The following is a 22,177-nucleotide window of genomic DNA, read 5'->3' on the forward strand; positions in this document are numbered from 1 at the left end:
TTTATTAAAATGGAGGTTTTGAAATGTAGTTCACATAATCTCTTCCTGTGGGACATCCCAGGTGGTTTGTAATTTTTCACTCTTTTAAAAAAATTTTTTTTTAAAGGTTTTATTTATTTATTTGACAGAGATCACAAGTGGGCAGAGAGGCAGGCAGAGAGAGAGGAGGAAGCAGGCTCCCCGCTGAGCAGAGAGCCCGACGCGGGGCTCGATCCCAGGACCCTGGGATCATGATCTGAACCAAAGGCAGAGGCTTTAACCCACTGAGCCACTCAGGCGCCCCTGATTTTTCACTCTTAAGAAGCTTCGATGAATCCTTGTGCGTATGTCATTTTACAGTTCCAAGATGAGGTTCTTAGGGTAAATTCTGCGGCTCTTGTCTCTCACCCACCTGCCCTGAGGTGCTGGTGTTCTTGTATCCGGGCCTTTAGTCCCTTCTGTTGGCAATTCCTGGTCTTAGCTGAGGCAGTTGGTCAAATTTAGTGTTTTACCTAGGAGGTTTGCATCACTAGATTTGTTCTGTGACCTGTCTGTGGTGAGTTACTTATCCCCAGAGAAGATCTGCCCTTGTCCTCCACCCCATCCTGTTGGCCCTGCCTGGGAAGCTTTTCATGCACCGTGGTGTTCGGATATGACATGGACTGGAGATTGACCAGGACAGGGCTTTAGGTCTTGCTCTGCTACTAACTGACCTATGACCTCGGTTAAGTCGCTTTGAGAAGCCCATCTGTAAAGTGGGGCCGGTACTGTCTTTGAGTCAGAGTAGTCCTGAGGGTTTGGGAAGCATCTCACAGGATGCCCAGCACGTGGTGGGTACATAAATGCTGGTGTGTCCATTCTAATCTGAGGACTGTTTATTACAGCCAACTCCCTCGGTTCTGGGGACATTGATAGGCCCCAGCAATGTTCAGTTTCTCTTGATCCATCTGTGAAATTTTTTTGATCTTGGAATGAAATCCTTAACTTCTCGCCATGGTCCACAAGACCCTGCCCTGTGTGATGGGCTTGTCCTGTGCTGCTGAGGTCAGCACCTGCCTGTCTCCCTTATGTCCTGTGCTCAGCCGCACAGGCTGCTCTCCTGTAATTTTGTGTGGGTAGTGCTCCTCCCTCTGCCTGGAATCCCCTTTCTCCCTCTCCTTGAATGGCAGGCTCCTGCCCTTCATGTCTCAGTTTTAATGTGACCTCGTTAGACAGGCTGTCCCTAACTCCTTCCCCAAATTGCCGGAGACCCCCATTATTCTCTCTGATAGCAGGCACTCAGCACCCGGCCTTTTCCACTCTGGATCTTACGATTGTTTGTAATTATGTCTTTTATTTATGTACTTGCTTAATGTGTGTCTTCTGTACGCTCTCCCTGGTTCTCAGCAAACCTAACAGGATGGCGCGCGCTCAATAAATGTTTGTTAACTAAATGAATGTATGACCTTGTATAAGAAACCGGATCTGTAAATTTTGGTTACCTTGTCTTTGACATGGAAAAATACTTTCTGTCTTGTGCGGTTGTGATGGAGATGAAGTTAACTGACACCAGGACAGCCCCTGGGGCCGTAGGTCTTCAGCCTGCGGGGGCGGCTGCTGATGTTGAGACAGTGGCTAAGACTGGTAGTTGGAGCAGGCTGGAGTTTGTGATTGGGGTGGGGCCACGCTAGGTTATAGGAGAGCACTCAGTTAATGCAGGCAGGTGAGGCTAAGAAGGGAGAACAAGGGGTGTGATTTGAGCAAGGCAGGAGACCAAGAACTGTGTGGGAGGCGGATCAGTGGACGTGGTTCAGGATGGTCTGTATCTGGCCAAGTGGCTTTTGTGGCCGCTGTCCGTGGTGCTGGCTGTGTTCCAGATGGGACTTGCCAGCACCAGGGGCTGTGGGTGGGACTCAAGTTTGACTTGTGGCTGGTGGGCTGTCTGGTCAGTGTTAAGTGCAGGGTTCGCCCATGCTTACGGCTCACCCTTGGCCTCCTGCTTACCAGATAGATTGAATGCTGTATGTTCTCACACCTTTGCATGTCCTGCCCATGCCCTCCAGAACCCGGCCAGATGGCGGGCTGGGCAGTGTAAATTTCTACAATCTTTTTGAAGGCCATTTGGAAAGAGATTTTGATAGTCATAAAAATAGTATTACTCTTGAGCCCAGTAATCTGTTTTGGGGAAATTTGTCCTAGGATACAACCCAGTGGAAGGAAAAAGCTCTGTGTGTGAAGCTGTTTGTTGCCACATTGTGTACCATTGTGAAGAATTAGAAACAAGGGGATTGTATTTTACATTTGTTATCTCTTTGTCTTGCAACAAGTTCCTGAGGAAGGTGTTTCACAGATGAGGTTGGAGAGCTCACATGACTTGCCTGTGAGCCTGGTGTGTTGAGAAACTAAAAGAGGCAAAATTAAAACTGGTCTTTTTGATTGTAAAGCCTGTCCGCTTTCCAGGAGACCCACTGAAACCATAATCTCTCAGTAGAGGAATGGCTAAGTAGTTGGCTGTGAGCCGGTGCAGTGGAACCTAGGGCAGTTATCTCACCTGATAATGATGAGTAATTCTGCAACAACATAAAAAATACGTTCGACAGACCAGCAGGCTGAAAAGAACATAAAAAGATTGGTTTTGTAATGTAGTTCTATTCCAAGTGTTGTTTGGAGCTCAGTTTTTAAATTCTGTTATGGCTACAGTATTGTTTGTGAATAAACAGATGTTTGCCTAGTAACGGTTTTCCTGATTTGAGGACACGAGGGACAGAATTGGAATCAGAAACCGATTCCAGAGTGTCCTCCTCATTTTACGAACCTCGCTTAGCTGCTGCTGGCAGAATGATCTCACATGTTGTATTTTTGAGCAGAGGTGAACTTTGGGCAGCAAGAGGTCATGGTTTTTGTGATGTATAGATGAGTGGTCTAACAGTTTTTGGATTTTCAAAGAGCATAGAAAAACTGATGATGGCCCAAAGATCTGTTTATCAAGGGCTTGAGTGAGACACGGATTCCTGTGAAAGCTGTCCTCCATTTTCTGCCTGCCAGGTGCTGTAACTCATATTGTTGTCACAACAATGCTCTGGTGAGGTAACTGATTTTTATCCTTATTACGGATGAGCCAACAGTGGCTCAAAGATGTTAAATAATTTTCCCAAGGTCACATGGCTCACAAGTGGTAGCACTTGCAGGTCAGTTTTTTTCTGGTGACCCCAGGGCTCTTCCTCTTTGCCCTTGCTTCTTGAGTCCAAAGATGACCTGGTGGGGTGAGCTTCAGCTTTGAGGGCCCAGGCTCTTGCAGGCCACGGAAACTGATCACCAGAGTTAGGTGCCTTGCTCAGATTTCAGTAGAGGTGGGCCTGGGTGGAGTTGCCCTGATTCTTTTCTGTGTTGTTGATTTTTGTTTTTCTTCCCTTCCTGACGGAGCTCTAGGCCAGGCAAGCTTTTGACCGGGAATGGGAAGAAGCCAGAGTGACAGCAGCTCCTTCAGAGTCAGTCCTGCTGCTGAGCTGGGGCCTCTCTCCAGCTTTGGAAAGCACCACCCATCATCATGTTGGGAGGTTTCCCATTTCAGATGACTGTAGTTCCACAGTCCTGGGGTTCCAAGGGCTGGGATGTGGCAAAGTACAGCTCATGTAGCTTATGTTTCAGCATTAAGTTTCTAAGTCATATTTGGTGGGTTTTATTTTGGGGGTATTTGTTCCTACTATATGGTAAGCTGTTTTCAGTTTTTCCAGTGCAAGGCTTGTTTTTTTTTTCCCCTGACTTCTTATTGAATTTGATTCTCTTAAAGGGAGAAATACAAATGAGAGGATTATTAATATATTTTAAGTCCTTATGTCATGCTAGGTACAATACCAAAAATTCTAATTAGTTTCTTTTAATCCTATAATCAGTGTCTGAGATAGGTATTCCTTTAATCTATAAAAAGGAACGGAGGCACACAGAAAAATGAGCTGACTGCAGTCATACACCTAACAGGGTGGTCTGGATTGTATTCACTCATTTGTTTATTCACTCCTTTAACAAATGTTGATGCAAGAGCCACTGTGTTCCAGATACGGTGCTAACACCTCAAGGGAAACAGCCGTGAGCAGATAGCTGCTGTCCCTGTCCTCCAGAAGTGGAATATAGCCCTATTCTCAGAGTGATAATGAATAATAGATGTGTAAATAAATGAGTACAGATGGTAAAGAGTTCTAGCAAGAAAATGAAGAGTTATGTGTTCAAGAGTGATGAGGTGGAGGTTGTAGAGATGGGCACCACTTTTGATGGGGCGGTTAGGATGGGCCTCTGAACTGAGATGAGAGCACGGGACCGAAGCGGCCGCCAAGTGCTGCCCGGAGAGCCAGGTGGTAGGTGGGTTTGGTGCATTTGAGGACCAGAAAGAAGCCCAGTGAAGTGAGAACATGGTGCGTGAGGGATAGGATGATAATGAGGCTGGAGAGGAGGCGGGGTGGTCAGATCATACAAGTCTTGGTACCCATGGCAGGGAGTTTAATTCTAAGAGCAATGGTCAAAAATCAATGGTGTTATGGGAACCGGATCTGAATCTGAAGCCTGTGGGACTCTTCTTATCCTTATCATATTGAAGGCATCATATTGCCTTCAAGAAATTCTTTTTCTTTTTTTTTTTTTTAAACATTTTATTTATTTATTTGACAGACAGAGATCACAAGTAGGCAGAGACACAGGCAGAGAGAGAGAGGAAGCAGGCTCCCTGCCAAGCAGAGAGCCCAATGCGGGCTCGATCCCAGGACCCTAAGACCATGACCTGAGCTGAAGGCAGAGGCTTTAACCCACTGAGCCACCCAGGCGCCCCCAAGAAATTCTTTTTCTTATATATATAGAGAGAGAGCGTGCGTGTGTGCTCACCTGTGTGCGCAAGTAAGTGGGGGATGGGCAGGGGGAGAAGGAGCGAGAATCTCAAGCAGACTCCTCAATGAGCATGAAGCCCGACACGGGGCTCCATCCCACCACGCTGAGATCATGACTGGAGCTGAAACTGAGTCAGACACTCAACTGGCTGAGTCACCCAGATGCCCCAAGAAATTCCTAAATGTATCTAGCCAGCCAGCCAGGCAGCCATTGGGTATTTAGTAACTGTCTCTTAAGTTTCAGACTAGAACATATAAGGTGAGTGTGGCTCCCAATCTCCTGGAGATGGCTTGGTTAGAAAAGCAGGTTGCCAGCCGGCAATGCAGTGTGATAACTGCTATCGTAAAGAAAGCAGAAGGTATGTGGAAACATGTAGAAGGGTCCCCAGTCCAGCGTAATGGGGCGAGTCAGGGAAAATCTTATGGGGGAAGTGGTATTAAGTGGAGAACAGGGCTGGCGTTGTTGTGGGAAAGATGGTGCCTCTAGTTGATTGTGTTTACTTGGGCCTATCTGGGGTTTGTATTAACTTTGTCAGGGCTGATTTACCTTTCTCTTGTTTTGTTTAAAACTCCTTTACCTATAAATAGGACAAATATTCTTTCAAGTGTTGTTAAGAATTGTAGCAATGTGTACAATGCAGGTATTCTAAGCAGCCTCCATAAATATTTTATTGCTAGCTGAGTAATAGAATAAGGCTTCTCTTTATAGGAAGCATCTGGTGGGGTGGACTTTTTTGTTTGAATGTTTCATGTGCTGTTTCCTTAAAACATTTGAAGGGAGGCTTTAATGAACTTACCAATTGTTTCTTATGCTGTTCTCGTTAGCAACAAAACAGAAAACGTTAAGTGTTAACAAGAGGGCCAAGGACAGACAGTTTGATGCAGAGTCTGCTTAGTGTTTTCTTTTATCCAGTCCGAAATGTATATATATATTTCTAAGATTTTATTTATTTGACAGACAGAGAGCACAAGTAAGCAGAAAGGCAGGCAGAGAGAGAGAGGCGGAAGCAGGCTCCCCGCCGAAGCAGACAGCCTGATGCGGGGCTTGATCCCAGGACCCTGGGATCACGACCTGAGCCAAAGGCAGCGGCTTAACCCACTGAGCCACCCAGGCGCCCTGTCCGAAAAATATATTTATTGAAAAGTATTATATGCTCTTACCAATTATTTTTTTAAAATGCTGGACCTCCCCCCCCCGCCGAGATGTATTAACATTCGAGTACAGCTATTACTACTTTACTGTATTTCATTTTAGTTCTTTTAAAATCAACTTTATTGAAATATAATTAAAACAAGCAAAATTCGCCAGTTTTAAGTGTTGGATGAGTTGTGACAAGTGTGTACTCCCTTGTAAGCTGTCATCATCAAAATACACACATATAAATATGTGTTTTTTTGGGTATAAGTCTGTACAGTTCTAGGCTAATATAACCATCACCACAATTAGAATACAGAACATTCCATAATGCCAAAAAATTCCCTTGTGTTGTCTCTTTATGGTCAAGCCCTCTCTTTACCCCAAACCTCTGGCAACTAATGCTCTGGTCTCAGTCCCTATAATTTTGCTTTTTCCAGATGTCTTATAAATGGCATCATACAGTAACATAATCTTTTGAGGCTGACTTCATTCCCTTACCATAAGGTCTTTGAAATTCATTCATGTTGTTGTTTCTATCATAGTTACTGAATATTAGTCTGTCATACGATACATACTTTATATATTCACCTTTTGAAGAACATTGGGTTCTTTCCAGGTTTTGGTGGCTCTTATTAACACTGTCGTAAACATTTGTGTACAGGTTTTTGGGTGAACGTAGGTTTTCATTCCCCTAGGGTAAGTACCTAGGACTGGAATTGCTGAGTCATGTGCTAAGTGTAGATTTTTTTTTTTTTTTTTTTTTTTTGTGGGGAGGAGATGTAAGGAACTGCCGAACTCTTATGCAGAGTGGTTGTGCCATTTTTGACATCAGCAGAATGTGAGGATCCCATTTGCTCCATATCTTCAGCAGCATTTGGTGTTTTCAATTAAAAAAAATTTTTTAGCCATTTTTAACAGGTAGTAAAACTCATTGTAGTTTTAATTTCTGTTTTCCTAATGAGTGAAGATGTTGAAAATCTTTTCTTGTGATTATTTGTCATCAGTATGTCTTCTTCTGTGAAGTTCCTTTGAAAAATTTTGGCCTATTTTTTTTTTCTTTTTAATTACATGGTTTTCTTATAATTACATTTTGGGAGTTATTTATGTATTCTAGATACAGTTCCTATGTTGGATTTGTGATTTGCATATATTTTCTCCCAGTAGGTAGCTTGTCTAATCATTTTCTTAACACTGTTTTTCAAAGCAAATGTTAGATTCTGACAAAGCCCAATTTATTGATCAAAAATTTCTTTAAAGTGGATCATGGCTTTGGGGTGTTAGATAAGATCTCTGCCTAGCTCTGGGTCCCAAGGATTTCTCCCATCTATTCTTCTAAAAGTTAGATAATTTTATATTTTACATTTGGATCTATGATCTAATTTGAGTTAACTCTTATTTAAGGTATGATAGGTTGGGGCTCATTTTTTTTTTTTTTTTTTTTTTTTTTGCAAATAGCTGTCTAATCATCAGATCAGATTTATTATTTTGTAGATCGATGTCCAGTTGTTCCCACGGCATTTGTTGAAAATGAAAAGACTAGCCTTTCTCCATTGAATTGTATTTGCACTGTGAAAATTAATAAAAGGAAAACCTTGTTTAGAATGGAGTTAGAGGCCAGCAGAGGGAGCTTTCAGCCCTGTCACTTGTCAGTCTCCCAGCCAGCAGGAGGAGAAGCTCCTTGTTCCTAGGTACTTACTATCCCAGCAGGAGGAAGGAAAGTTTCTTACGCCCCGCAACAGCCCAGCCAATGAGAGACTGTTACCCAGGGAGAAGCCACCATACTTCCAGCTCCCAGTTTACCCCAGTGGACTTTTCAGCCCTTCCCGACTTACCCCTTTGCTGTGTAAAACAGCACTTCTTGCCTCTGTTCTCTGGACTGGCCTCTGGTTTTGCCACAGCTTGCTTGTCCTGGATTGCAGTACTCCGCTATTCCTGAATAAACCCATCTTTTGCTGGTGGAAGAACTGGCAGTTTCATTTTTAAGGTTAACAGCAGCTCTGTCAAAAATCAATTAGCTGTAATTGTATGGGTCTATTTATGTAGTCTGCTTGATTGGATTCTTTTTCAAAGTTGTTTTCACCCATCTAGCTCTTTTACTGTTCCATATAAATTTTATAATCAGCTTGTTTCTACCTACCAGAAATCCTGTGGGCATTTAAAAAAAAAAAAGATATTATTTATTATTTATTTGACAGACAGAGATCACAAGTAGGCAGAGAGGCAGGCAGAGAGGAAGGGAAGCAGTCTTCCTGCTGAGCAGAGAGCCCGATGTGAGGCTCGATCCCAGAAACCTGGGATCATGACCTGAGCTGAAGGTAGAGGCTTTAACCCACTGGGCCACCTAGGCACCCCTCCTGTGGGCATTTTGATTGGGATTATGTTAAATCTATAGATCAGTTTGGAGAGAATTGACATTTTTATTATATTGTCTTCCAATCCATGAATTTGGTAAATCTCTTCACTTACTTAGGTTCTTGATTTCTTCAGCATTTTGTGGTTTTAAGCATACATAATGTTTTATCAGATTTATAATTATAAATTTACATTTTTTGGGAGGTAGTGTATAATGGTGTTTAAAAAGGTTTCGGTTTCCAGTCATTTGTTTCTAGTTTATTGAAATATGTTTGGTATTTGCATATTGACTTTGCTAAACTCAGGAATTCTGGGATCTTTTTTGTAGATTCCTTGTGATTTTCTACGCAGATAATCATATTGCCTTCAGATAAGGATGGAGTTTATTTCTTCCTTTCCAAACTGGATGCCTTTTATTTCTTTTCTCTCGCCTTATTACACTGTCTAGGACTTCAAATGCAGTGTTGAATAGGAATTGTGAGAGTGGATATTCTTTCCTTGTTCCCAGTGTTAGGGAAGTAGCATTGCTTTTCATCTTTAATTAAATATGTTGTTTGTAAATGTATGGGTTTTTTTGTAGAGGCTCTTTAGCAGATTAAAGAAGTTTCCTTTAATTCCTAGTTTGCCAAGCATTTATCTTGAGTGGCTTGTTGGGTTTTGTCAGATGCTTTTTCTGCATCTGTTGATATGATAATATATTTTTTCTTCTTAGTTTTTTAGTCTGGTGGATTACATGGATTGCCTTTTGAATGTTGAGTTAGCCGTATATTCCTGGGATAAATTCCACTCATGATGTATTAATCTGCTTTTTCAATTTGCTAAAATTTAGTTGAGGATTTTCCATCTATATTCATGAGTGACTTAGTCTATAGTTTTCTATAGACTATAATAATGTTTTTGTCTGGTATTGGTATTGGGGTAATGTTGCCCTCTTAAAATGAAGTGGGAAAGTTCCCTTACCTTCCATTTTCTGGAAGAGATTGTGTAGAAATGGTGTGATTTCTTCTTTAAATATTTGGTAGAAATTGCTACTGAAATAATCTTGTTTCAGAATTGTCTTTCCTGGAAGGGTTTTAATTACAAATTCAATTTTTAAAATAGATACAAGACTATTCTGGCTATCTCTTGCTTCTTTGGTGAATTTTGATAATTTGTGCTTTTCACAGAATTATGTTATTTCATCCAGATTGTCCAATTTATGTGCATAGAGTTGTATGCATTTTTCTCTTACTATCCCTCTGCTGTGGGAACTGTAGTGATAACCTCTTTTTTGTTCTTTGATATTGGTAACTTATGTATTCTCTTTTTTTCTTCGCCAGTCTTGCCAGAGGTCTGTCAATTTCATTGATCATTTGAAAGAACCATCTTTTTAAGTAGGCTTTTTCTGTTTTCTTTCTGCTTTCCGTTTTATTATTTTCTGCTCTTATGTTTAGTATATCTGTCATTTTGCTTGCTTTGGGCTTATTTTGCTCTTATTATAGCTTCTTAAGGTAGAATCTTAGATTGTTGATTTGAAACCTTTCTTGTTTTCTAACACATTTAATCAAATAAATTTTCCCCAATCACCACTTTAACTGCATTTTACAAATTTTGATATATTTGCATTTTGATTTAATTCAAAATATGTTCTGATTTCCCTTGAGACTTCCTCTCTGACCATGGATTGTTTAGAAATGTGTAATTTAATTTCTAAGTATTTAGGGATTTTTCCATTTTCTTTGTTATTGATTTCTAGCTCAAGTTTATTATGGTCAGAGAACATGGTTTGATTTCAGTTATTTAAATTTGTAAGGTTTGTTTTATGACCCATGATATCTGTGGGCATATCCATGAATAAGCAAAGTGTACCTATGGAAAAGTTGCAAAATCGCCCAACAACCAACTGTATGTACTATGTCTAGGTTCATTAATTAATATTTTGCTTCATTTGTTTTCTTCCCTTTTCCTGTTCCTTCCTGCTTGTTAGAGTTAAGTGCAGACATCATGACAGCATCCTTAAGTACAGAGCATGTATTTCGTACTTAGGACATTCTCCTGCAAAATCATAATACTATTACCTAATACAGAGTTGTTGCTCGGATTCCCCCCCACTTAGCCTCATGGAGCTTTTTTCTTTTTCTTTCTTTTTTTTTTTTAAATTCAAGATTTATTGTATGTTTTCATTGCACTTAGTAATCATGCCTCCATTACTTCTATATATTAAAAAGAGTTCCCCAAACATTTTTCCCTTAAGCTTGTTGTTAAGATTTTTGAAGGGGCACCTGGATGCCTCAGTTGTTAAGCATCTGGCTTTGGCGCAGGTCATGATCCTGGGGTCCTGGGATCGAGCCCCACATTGGGCTCCCTGCTTAGCGGAAACTTGTTTCTCCCTCTCCCACTCCCCTGCTTGTGTTCCCTCTCTTGCTATCTCTCTCTGTCAAATAGATAAATAAAAATCTTTAAAAAAAAGATTTTTGAAGAGTTCAGACCTGTCATTTTGCTAATATCCTTATATTTGGCTTTGTCTGGTGGACTCCTTAATTAGGTGCAGGCTCAAAATTGTGGGCAGGAACATTTTTTTTTTCTTTAAAGATATTTATTTATTTGACAGAGAGAGATCACAAGTAGGCAGAGAGGCAGGCAGAGAGAGTGAGAGGGAAGCAGGCTCCCTGCCGAGCAGAGAGCCCGATGCGGGACTCGATCCCAGGACCCGGAGATCATGACCTGAGCCAAAGGCAGCGGCTTAAACCACTGAGCCACCCAGGCGCCCCTGGGCAGGAACATTTTAAATGAAGTTGCTGCTTTCAGTGATTTATTTCAGGAGGCACGGCATGTCAGTATGTCCCACTACCGGTGATATTTAATATACTCCCTTGATGGAGGTGGTGTCTACTGGATTTCTAAATTGTACCAGTACCAGGGCGCCCAGGTGGCTCAGTCTATTAGGCATCTGACTCTTGATTTCAGCTCAGGTCGTGATCACAGGGTTGTGGGATGGAGCCCTGTGTTGGGCTCTGTGCTCAGCAGGGAGTCTGCTTGAGATTCTCTCCTTCCCCCTCCTCCCTCTCCCCATGCATGCTCATGTTCTATGTCTCTCTCAAATAAGTAAGTTTTAAAATAAATAAATAGTAATGGTAGTTTTTCCTTTTGTAATTAATAAGCCATTTTGGGGGCAGTGTCTTGAAGCTGGGTGAATATCATGTTCTCCAGTGATCTTTTATCTGATGCTTTTAGTGCTGGTGATTCTTGCCTGAATCAGTTATTACTGTAGTGGTTGTATAATGGTGATCTTCTTTTCCTTTTATCTTTGTACACTTATTTACTGGATTTCTTTTGTAAAGAAGAGATTTGCCTCTTACTTTGCTTCTATTTTCTTTTTTCTTTCCTTCCTTACTTATTACCAATGTGGAGACGTGAATTCTTTCCTGTCAGTATCATTCCAGCGCTCAGCTTGTCTTAAATTTAGCTCGTGAGAACCACTTACTCCTGGGTTGGTACAGCTGCGGCAGAGGGGGTTTTCTGTAGGATTTAACATTTAAATCCTAACATTAAATCCTTAGGCCTTAGGACCTGTGGGGTTAATGCAGGTACTATGCTTTAGAGCTTGCTTTCGATAACCCTTCTGTGCTTATTTTCCAGCAAATCACTGAATTGAAGAAAGAAAACTTTAATCTAAAGCTCCGCATCTATTTCCTGGAGGAAAGAATGCAACAGGAATTTGACGGCCCCACCGAGCACGTCTATAAAACTGTGAGGTCCCACTTCTTACCGCCACCCCCAGTGTCTTTGTTCATAGTCCTTCCCAGCAGAAATTTTTTTAATATTTGTTCTCAGAGTGAGCCTGAATAGACAGAGCTGCTTTCATTTAATTTGAATTGATTATGGGCAGCATAAAGACAATAGGATGACCTTAATATTAAGCACAGAGATACAAGATTAATTTTAAGGTAATCTTTTCTCTCATTTTAAAATCTGAATTCTGATTTACTGTCTTTATCTCCATTGCCTTTTCTTAATTATTTATAATTTAGACAAAAGCAGTGAAGTGGTGGAATGTCTTTGGAATCGCAGATTGCCAGTAATTGCTGTTACCAACTAACCTGTGTGACCATAGGCAGGACACCTCAGCTCCCGGGGCTGGCTTTCAGGGGGCAGTGATCATCTGTCCGTCACAGAGCTGTTGGTGTGGATTAGAATGGGAGGGCAGACGAAGAGCCCCAGCACACAGTCAGTGCTTGACAATTGTCATTGTCTTACCGAGCTTCCCTTGGCAGCCCAGACTTAGGACTGTCAGTTTTCTGTGCTGTGACTCTTCTGGGTTCCTTGTGTGCTTGCTTGTAAACTGTCAGAAAAAACGTCTGTTCCCTTCTAAAGTCTTGACCTGGGGGCCTCCGCCTGAGAGTGGAAAACAGAACTTGGCTTTCATGGAAAGACATGAGTACAAGCAATATTTCAGTGCCCAGTTTTTGGCTTTCTCTAGTAGATTAGTCCTCGGCTTGGGAATTGTTCCATCTTTTCTCTTCTGAAGTTCGCACCAGTGGAAACTTTTGGAGGGAGAAAAGGACCTCTCCTGGAGTTTCAGCAGATGAACTTAAATGGGCTTTTCTTGAAGAGGGATTGTATTGTGCTTCTGAGCTTTTTCAAGAATTGAAAAGCCCCCTTGTCCCTTAAGATGGTTTTCTTTTTTCTGTAGTGTGGGGGTGGAAAGGCAGTGAGAATGTCTCCTTTTCTGGAAGGGAGTGAAGATGCAATCACAATTTGAAGGGAAAACCAATAGCCTAAAACATTTTCTATGTAAGTACGGTTACATACTTCTAGGGTGATCGGAAGCCATATTGTGTTAATTGCTTGTTCTGTGTCAGGCACTGTCCTGGGCGTCATCTTCTTATTTTAATTGTCAGGACAGCCCCGAGCAGTGGAGATCATCCTCTTCTTACAGAAAAGGACACTGACATTCAGGGAAGATCAGTAACTTGCTTGGTGTCACATAGCTACTATGAGAGGTGGATTTTGCACATAGGCCTGCTGACCTTATTGTCCTATGCTGTTTAGCCTTTCTTCTTTTTACATGGCTTGAATAGATGACCTGATTTAACTGCGCTTTTATTTCAAGTTTTTGGATAAGTACAGGGCTCGAAATTCACAAAGCATCAAAGGAATACACCAAAAAGACTTTCATCCACCCTTGTCTCCTAGTTCCCTAGATCTAACTGATATTAATTATTTATGCAGAGGAATTTTATGTATATACAAGCAAGTGTGTATGTATGTGTGTGCGTGTATTTGTATAAATCCCCTTTTCACATAAACGCAGGCACGTCCTGTTCTGCACCTTGCGTTTTTCCTTAACACTATCTTGGATATCTTTCCTTAACCGTGGTTTGAGAGCTTCTTCATTCTTTTTTATAATGGTATTCCATTTTCAGCTTGTATGGTGTCTTGATTTGTGGTTTGGAAACTTCCTATCACGTGCATGAATTTATAACTTGAGGGATTGGGCTTGAGAAAAATAGCCTAGTGGACACATGAGCCCTCCATGCTCTTAGATCCCTGGGTTGGGTGCTAGTTAGTTCGTCAGAAAGCAGTTTAGAAGATCTGGTGTCAGTTCCCACACAGAAACACCGTGCCCTTCCTGGAGCAGAAAAGGAACCCTCTGTCTGAAGGGTTTTCACAAAATGCAGTTGAAGACCAATGCACTGGCATGTGGTATCCTTTCTTCGAAGATCAGCTTCTTTTAGAAAAAGTTTGGCCTCACAGATGACTTGTTCAGCTCTTGTTGTTGACAGTGAAGAAAATCTTGAGCGTTGTCTGCCAGGCCCTTCTCATCTGGTAGCTCGTTTGCTCCTCACATCCCTGTTGTCAGGTGGGCTTGCGTCATTCATTTGACGCTTGAGTGGCCCGAAAGGACACATTCTGCTTTCTTCCCTCCTGGAACTTGTGCTTGCAAGGATGAGTACAGGCTGATGCTTCCGGTTTTGTGTTTGATGCTAGCGTGAAGCCAGGGCTTGTGTCTGCCTTGTTTACCGTGGTGTCCCCAGTGCTGAGCCCCATACTCGGCCTGTCCCAGGTGATTGGGATATGTCTGGGACATGACAGAAGGAATACATGAGCAGCCGCTGACTTAGGACAGTTTCCTCCTGGCAAAGAGGGGAGGCAGCGTTTGAATCCCTATCCTCATTAATGGATTGGTTTTCATTCCTGCTGACTTCTCATTCTGGGGTCCTCGTTCCCCCATGGCTGCTTGGGAGAAAGATGGGAGGTGTGTCCCCTGAGATGGTAAATTTTCCTGGAAATGGGGTTTTTATTTAAAATAATATGCATGTATTATAGAATAGAATATAAAATTGTTATGAATTATTAAAACCAAACAGGAGCAAGATCTCAGAGAAATCTTGGGTTTATAGCAACCCCGTTGCAAACCACACACTCAGACCCCAGTCTCTCCTACTTGGGTTCATCTGATATTCTGTCTGCAATACACTTGTGGACCAGTTTGGGCAGCCCGACCCTGCCCCGCTGTCTCACATTGCAGTCTGTTTGCCAGAGAGTCTGTCTTGGATTCCCGCGTGAGTTAGAAGCCCACGGCCATGTGTGACTCCCCTCATTCCAGTCCGTTAAGAGGAGGGTGGTTGGTTGGAGAGCACCGTGGTGTCCCTTATAGGCAGCTTGCCCCATGCAGTCATGGCTCTTTTGGATGAGCCATGAGATCATGAGATCTCACACTGAAACATGACGGGCGGTGATGTGACCTCCCAGTTATCCATCCATATGTTGTGGTGTTTTTGTTTTTTTTTTTTCATTGAAGCTGTAACACATTCCCACTGCTACAGCCCCCACATGCATGATTGTAAACAACCAGAAGTAATTGCCTTGGAATGGTAAAAGCAAACTGCAGAATTGCTTGTAAATTTGCTTGGCGGAGGGCAAACAATTTTTAAATCAGCCTCACTTGTATGACATTTATGCCTCAGTGTTTGAATGCTCTGGCTGTTAGAAGCTTGGAAAATTTACATAATTGTTCCAAATCTTGAGAAACCCAGGGCTTTCTTATGAGACCACCAGTGTTTAATAATTCCCTTCTCCCTGTGCCTTGAGGCTAATGAGGTTTTGAATCTAGCATCTGCCTATTATAAGCATCATGTAAGTTAGTCTGTGCTGAAAGTGGTTTCCCCACTGCAGATGATCTGGTGTTCTGTATTTTACATTGTTTCTTTTCTTTCCTGATCTTGACTGGAAGAACATCGAACTCAAGGTGGAAGTAGAGAGTCTGAAGCGGGACCTCCAGGAGAGAGAGCAACTGCTCATCAAAGCCTCGTGAGTACCCGTCGTCCTGTCACCAGCTTGCAGGGTGCTTGGGGTCCCGGTGGCGGAGGCTGGTGGGTCAGTAGAACACAGCCGTGCACTTTCTAGGCCAGTTTGCTCTCGCTGGGCCCCAAGGATGCCGAGGAGGTGTTCGTTTTTATTTAATTATTTTTCAACAAACTTTGAAGTGTAATATAACAGGGAAAACGATCCCATCTTAAGGGTACAGTGTGATGACTTTTCAGTAAGCAAACACAACTCATGGGGCCACCCTCCGGGTAAACCAGAACATCACCAGTTCCCCGGGAGTCCCCTTTGTGCTCCCAGAACTTAGCCTTCTCCACCAGGATAACCACTGTGCTGACCACCGATAGTATCAGCTTAGTTTTGCCCGTTACCGAACTTTATAGGACTCGTGCACTGTACACACACCCTTTTGTCCTTGGCCTCCTTCCTCAGCACCATATATGTGAGATCCATCCCTGTCCTGAATTCTAGCGGTAGCTCATTCATTTTCATTGCCGTGAAAGCTGGAGGGGCTCACAGGGGTCTTGAGTGAGGCTGGGGGGCAGAGTGTAGGGCTTTTTTCAGAATAACTCATTTCTGTATCTGTTCAGCGCACTGGGGTTTCTTGTAATATTTTGTTTCAAAAAGGTGTCCTGCTTAAAACTAACCATTTGAAAACTGTTATTTCGGTTAATCACATAATTAATTTAAATATTTATTGAACAACAAGCCCAGCTTAGAGAATGCAGTCTATGACTTGATTGGTTATCCATCCATTCATAAATGTTTACCGCGTAATTGTACCGTATACTGCGGATCTGCAGAGCCCGCCGCTCGTGTCAGCAGCTCAGCAGAGCCCGGGGAGGTGTATAGCATGCCCGGAGTCTCATGGAGGCACAGGGACAGAGGGCGTCTGGGGGTCCAGGACCCCAAGATGTACAGAATTTTGCTTGGTGAGCGTGGACCAAGACTTCCCAGGGCTGACCACCAAGGACGTGGCTGAAAGCTTATGTGGAAACGCCTCATCTGTCACGGGAGCCAAGCTCCTGCTGGATGTGGTGGGCCAGGAGCATGGCACCTTCGGTTTAGGACGGAGCGGCACTGCTCTGGGCCTGGCCTTGTGATTCCTTTCACTGCCATGGGGGCCTCTGGCCGCTGGAAGCTGGGCTGCTGCTGGCTCTAAGACTAGAGGTTTCTGGGCTTCCCTGAGTTAAGGCGGCCTTGCCCACGTGGTATTTTCTGAATGAGTCAATGAATGAGTGAGTGATTGAATGAGTAAACTAGATTGATAAGTTTTTGTTTTTTTGGTTTCTGTTGCTATTTTGTTGCTATTCTTGTTTTCGTTTTGAAGCACAGCATCTCTCTGGCAGGAAGTCAGATCGACTTTACCAAGTCGGAAGCCAGTAGGAGAGTTTGAACTTGGTCTGTTTTGTCCCCGCCTGCTGCAGGTCGTGGCTAGGACTTGTTCGCAGGCAGGCACCTGCAGGAACCCAAACCCACGAAGACCGTGCGCTCTTTTCCATGCCACAAAGGGCCGAATGGTTTCAGGGCTTGTGCACGTGTTTCTGTGCATAGCTTCCCAGGTCACCCAAACAGGCCTTTTTGGGTCTGATCGGTTTTATTAATTTATCCAGAAGGTATTTACTAAGCAGCTGTTGTGTGCTGCCCTGGGACTAGGTTCCCGGGGATGCAGTGGTGATCCAGATAGGCACACGGGGCTTACGTTCTAGAAGGGGTGGTGGTGAGAAAATACTGGGAACGGTCAGCGTTTGGCTATGCAGTGGGGAAAGAGCTGTGAAGAAGATGAGAGGCGCAATGGGTGCTGGCAGAGGAGGAGCAGACCTGCAAACAGAGATGTGTGGCGAGGAAGGGGCCCCGAGGAGCCCGTAGGAATGAGCCGGTGCCCTTGCAGCTCTGAGGGAATACGGGAAGTCTGGGGGGCCTCCCCCTTGTTCTGGAGGTCTTGAGGCCACAGCAGAGATTATCCCAAGATAAATGGAAAGCAGTCACGGGTTTCCAGCAGCGGACACAACGAGAGTTTAGTTTTGTAGAGGTCGCTATGGGTGCTGAGTGGGAAGTGGTTGCCGACAGAGCACGAAGGGGGGCAGGGAGACCACTAGGAGTTCGGGTGAGAGACTAGTGACGGAGATGGACGGGTGGGTTAGAAGGACATTTGGAGAGCAGCATCAACAGGGCTTGGTAGTGGCTGGGAAGGGCATGTCAAGGAGGACTCCTAGGTTAGGGCCCAAGATCCTGAGCTCTGTTTTTGAGAATGTTTGCAATGACTTACCTGTTCCAGCTCTCTCCACCAGCTCTTTATCCCACACACAGCTCACAGGCACAAAAAGTGTTCTGTTCCTGCTGCTCTAGCTTTGGCCCAGCTGACTTTTCTGCCTCCTGTCCCCTCCCCGTCTAGATGCCTTCCCTGTTACTTACCTGACATGGAGGCTCATGGTGAATCCCGTGTGGCTGCCTGGAGCCTGCATCTCAGACTCTTCATGAGCTTCTCTGGTGTAGAAGCACACTCCCATGTGTGTGCAGCAGTTGGCTGGTTGTTGGTTTATTTATTTATTTATGTATTTTTAGAGGGGGGCAGGGGAGGGGCAGAGACAGAGGGAGAGAGAGAATCTCAAGCAGGTTTCATGCCCAGCATGGAGCCTGGCACGGGGCTTAGTCTCAACCCTGAGAGCATGACCCGAGCTGAAATCAAGAGTGGGACGCTGAACCGACTGAGCCACCCAGGGACCCCAGCACTTTACAGTTTATAAAACACTTTGCATCCATTTGCAAAGCTAGGCAAGCTAGGCAGATGTGGAGGAAGACCTAACTTTGGAGAGTTGGGGGTTTCAGCCTGGAGAAGGGAAGGACTGTGAGGAGCATCACTTCAGCAGGGTGATCGAGGCTGGTATTCGAACACAAGCCCCTAACTTCTGGTCCAGCGCTGATTTAGTATTCTTTTTTTCTTTCCATGTGTGTGATTCTTGTGCCTCCGACATGACTGTGTCTCTTCTAAAGCCATGACAAGAATCTGTTCTCCTTTAGTGGAACATGGGGCTCTTCGCCCATTCCTCCTTTGTGGGGCCTCTGTGTGCCTTGCTCACCCTAAGACAAGCCCAGGGGCTGCCACATCCCAGCGAAGTGTGCCTTTCCCTCTACCCTCACTGCCCAGCACGTCCAAGTGTGTGTGGTACATTCTTGTGGTGGAAAAATAACCTTTATTAATGCCCTCGGCTCCCTTTTACCCTTTCGTGGTGGTTGTTTTTTTGGAGGGTGGGGGCGGGTGGAAGATATGGGACCTGTCACAGGAAAAGCCCCTGCTTATTCTCAAGAACTATAATTAGAATGGAAAGAATCAAGGGGAAGTGTTGACAGTTAAAAGGGGGTAGCGGGGGTGGTATTTATAGAAAGTTCTTTTTTGTATCAGGGGGAATGCTGGGTTAGACTACTTTTCCTTGCCTTAGGCTTTGCTCTCTCTCTCTCTGGTCTGTTGGTTCAGATTCTATAAGGGGAGACAGGGTAGGAGGAGTGAGATGGCATTTATTGAGATCCTACTTTGCCCCAGACCCTGTGCCAGGCACTTGACACACTTTATCAATTTCACAACAATGCTGTGAGGCAGTTGGGATTCCCATTTGAGTGTGGAGAAAACTGGGACTCGGAGGAGTTGGGAGGCCTGTCCAGGTTGATACCAGAGCTGGGATGGGATGGGTCTGACTTGGGAGCCCACTCTGCCTGTGGCGGAGTAAACATGTTTGTGTGCTGGGTTTTCATTGTTACATTTATCAGTTCCAGTAAGGGGACATTAAAAAGAAAAGCAGACATATTTTGGGAGTAAATTTTATCTCTGTAGCTTTAAAACACAAACAAAAATAATAATTCCATTAGTAGAAGAAAATTGCACCGTACTGCTGAGTATAAATTTTATTGCTACAGTAACTGTAAAATACAAAGATGATAAATGAAAAGTTGGAACATTTATTATTGGAAATATATTTTATTGGTATAACTAAAATGCAAACAAGCTGAATAATACCGGTACTTGTTAAAAATTGTAGTCTGGCTCTTGACAACGTATATGATTCCAACTGTAAAACACCAAGGTTCAATCTGGGCCAATAGGAAGGAGACAGTGTACTTGCCCTTGTGGGGCAGGGGTTGGGGTGCGGGTCGGGGTGGGTGGGCAGAGGGAACCATTCTATAGAGGAGGCCCTGTAAAACCCAAGGGCTAAAACACTTGCGGTGGTTAGTGGGAATTCAGGACTGGGAACATCCCATGTCCGAGGCTCAGGAAGAAAAGCCGCTAGCCTGGAATTCTTCAGCCATGTGTAAGACGTCTTGAGGAGTGATAGGAATGACTGGATCCCTGTGAACTCCAGACGACACTGCCGGAGAAATGAGCTGAGGGAGTTGTGGCCGAGGACGTTTCATGGCATTAGGAAGTGGCAGTGGTGTCCTTAGTTCTGGCCGCAGGATGACCTGTTCTCAGCTCAGAGGGGTAGACTGAGGCCTCTCAGAACATCGCAGCAGGGCCTGTCAGATGGCCTCCGGGACAGCAGGCGGCACTCGGATCCGAGAGGAAGGGGCACTGTGATGTGGCCCCCACAGGGGTTAGCACGTGAATTCTCAGAGGCAGTCATGTCATTTTTCGACTGAGGAAACCGAGGTGTGAGAGGTAACTTACCTGGAGGCGCCCTGAGGACATAATAGAGTCTACTTTTGGAAGCAAATCTGTTCAAGCTTCAGAGTCCCACGTCTTTCTTTCAGTTGTTCGCATTGGATTCCTTTAAAATGATGTCACGACACGGGGACCTTCTGAAGGCTTATTGGTGAAAGGAAGCATGATATGAATAAAGTCTTTATTTGCAGGCAACTCATGTTTGATGGTTGGGCAGCAAGTATGGCCTTCTTGACTTTCCATTGTTCTCAGTCAGAAATTCACATGGCCTGTCATGTGAGTGTCTGATCACAAGGCTCTTGGTTGGGAAAATTTTATATACCCCTAAAGTAGGGCAGGGAGGCTGCTGGTGACCAAATCTGTTCTGTGGCAGTTTTTCCGAGAAACCAGCTTTAGGTGGAGCCATTTCCTTTATTATTCTGCCTTCTGGAAACCTGCAGTCATTTTAGAAATCTGATGAGAACTGCTCTGAGTATATGTCTCACAAATTCGTATCTGACACTTATTTTTCTTTTGAGGAGAACCAAAATGAAAGGCGTCTGTGGTTGTGGTCCTGTGTCTGATTTTGGTGTGTCATCCCCACCCCTCCCCATCCACTGGACACAATATTCCGTGGTGTCACCGCCGTGCGAACTCTGCATTTTTACGGAGCAGGGGCTGCTTGTGCAGGGTCCCCTCCTCGTGCCCCAAGTGGTAGCTGGTGCTTGCAGACGGATCATGCTGTATTTTAAAATGCTTCCCGCTCCGGTTGGCAAAAGCTGATGTGTAAAAGCCCTTGACCCCTCAGATTTATTTTTGGGGCGTGCTGTTTCTTTGCATGTTGGTTTGTCAGACCTATCTCCCTGCCCCCCGCCGGTGGCGGAGGGGTACTTTGTTGGAAATATCCTGGTGGGAAATTGGGCAACAGCTATCAAAGGTCTTAGATGTGTGCTCACCCTTTGACCCAGTGATTCCCTTTGTAGGAGTTGATCCGAGGAAATCACTAGATAATAAACGTACAAGGATGCTTTTATGATAACATTGCTTATGATACAATAAATGCTAACACTAATGTTTATTTGAGTACTTTACAGTGGGCTCTGTGCTTTAGACATATTTTCAGACAACATAAAATTAGAATCTAAGTTTTTTTTTCCATCTGAAAGCTTTAAAAATAGGGGATTGAGGTGTGTCAACTGTACATCAATAAAAAAATTGGGGATTGATTTAATATATTACAGTATATTTTGCACAGTGAATTAATATATAGCCTTTAAAAATGATAGATTTATATTTATTGACCCCGTATATTATGTGATAAAATCAGATCATAGATACATGATTCTCTTTTTGTAGAAAATGTCTGTAAGTCTGTATGCTGAAATGTTAACTTAGTTATTCTGACCGGTAGGATTACAGATGATTCTCCTTTCTTAATTTGTGTTTACATATATGTTTTTTAAATTAAGGTATAATTGACATGTAACATCTAAGTTTAAGGTGTGCATGTTGATTGATTTGAAACATTCATATACTACACTGTCTGTGTTTTTGAATTACAAAGACTAATTAAAAACAACAACAGTGCCGGTGTGTGCGAGAAGGGACAAACTGGGGGCTGCGGAAATCCCCTTCCGACTGTCCCCCCGTGGATTTGACACCTTTGCCCCTTTTTGCAGCAAAGCAGTTGAGAGCCTCGCGGAAGGGGGCAGCTCCGAAGTTCAGCGGGTGAGAGAGGATGCCCAGAAGAAGGTGCAGCAGGTCGAAGATCTCCTAACCAAGAAAATACTGCATTTGGAAGAGGCAAGTCTGGAAGCCCTGAGGCCAGTGTGTTCTGACCTTGGGTTAAGAGAGGCAAAGGCAGAGGTGCCTGGGTGGCTCAGTGGGTTAAAGGCTCTGCCTTCGGCTCAGGTC

General features: G+C 43.8%; 1 protein-coding gene across 5 annotated transcripts in view; it reads left to right on the forward strand.

Moving 5' to 3' along the window:
• The window catches only part of CDK5RAP2 (CDK5 regulatory subunit associated protein 2), a 168,752-nt gene that overhangs the window by 18,019 nt on the left and 128,556 nt on the right, over nucleotides 1-22,177 (forward strand). For all 5 annotated transcript variants that reach the window (XM_046022623.1, XM_046022624.1, XM_046022625.1 and 2 more), the window contains 3 exons: nucleotides 11,941-12,051; nucleotides 15,539-15,615; nucleotides 21,943-22,066. In XM_046022623.1, the coding sequence (XP_045878579.1) occupies nucleotides 11,941-12,051; nucleotides 15,539-15,615; nucleotides 21,943-22,066 (312 nt within the window). The remainder of the gene's footprint in view (nucleotides 1-11,940; nucleotides 12,052-15,538; nucleotides 15,616-21,942; nucleotides 22,067-22,177) is intronic.

The sequence above is a fragment of the Meles meles genome, chromosome 11 (assembly GCF_922984935.1).
Source record: "Meles meles chromosome 11, mMelMel3.1 paternal haplotype, whole genome shotgun sequence".
In the NCBI taxonomy this organism is placed as follows: Eukaryota; Metazoa; Chordata; class Mammalia; order Carnivora; family Mustelidae; genus Meles; species Meles meles.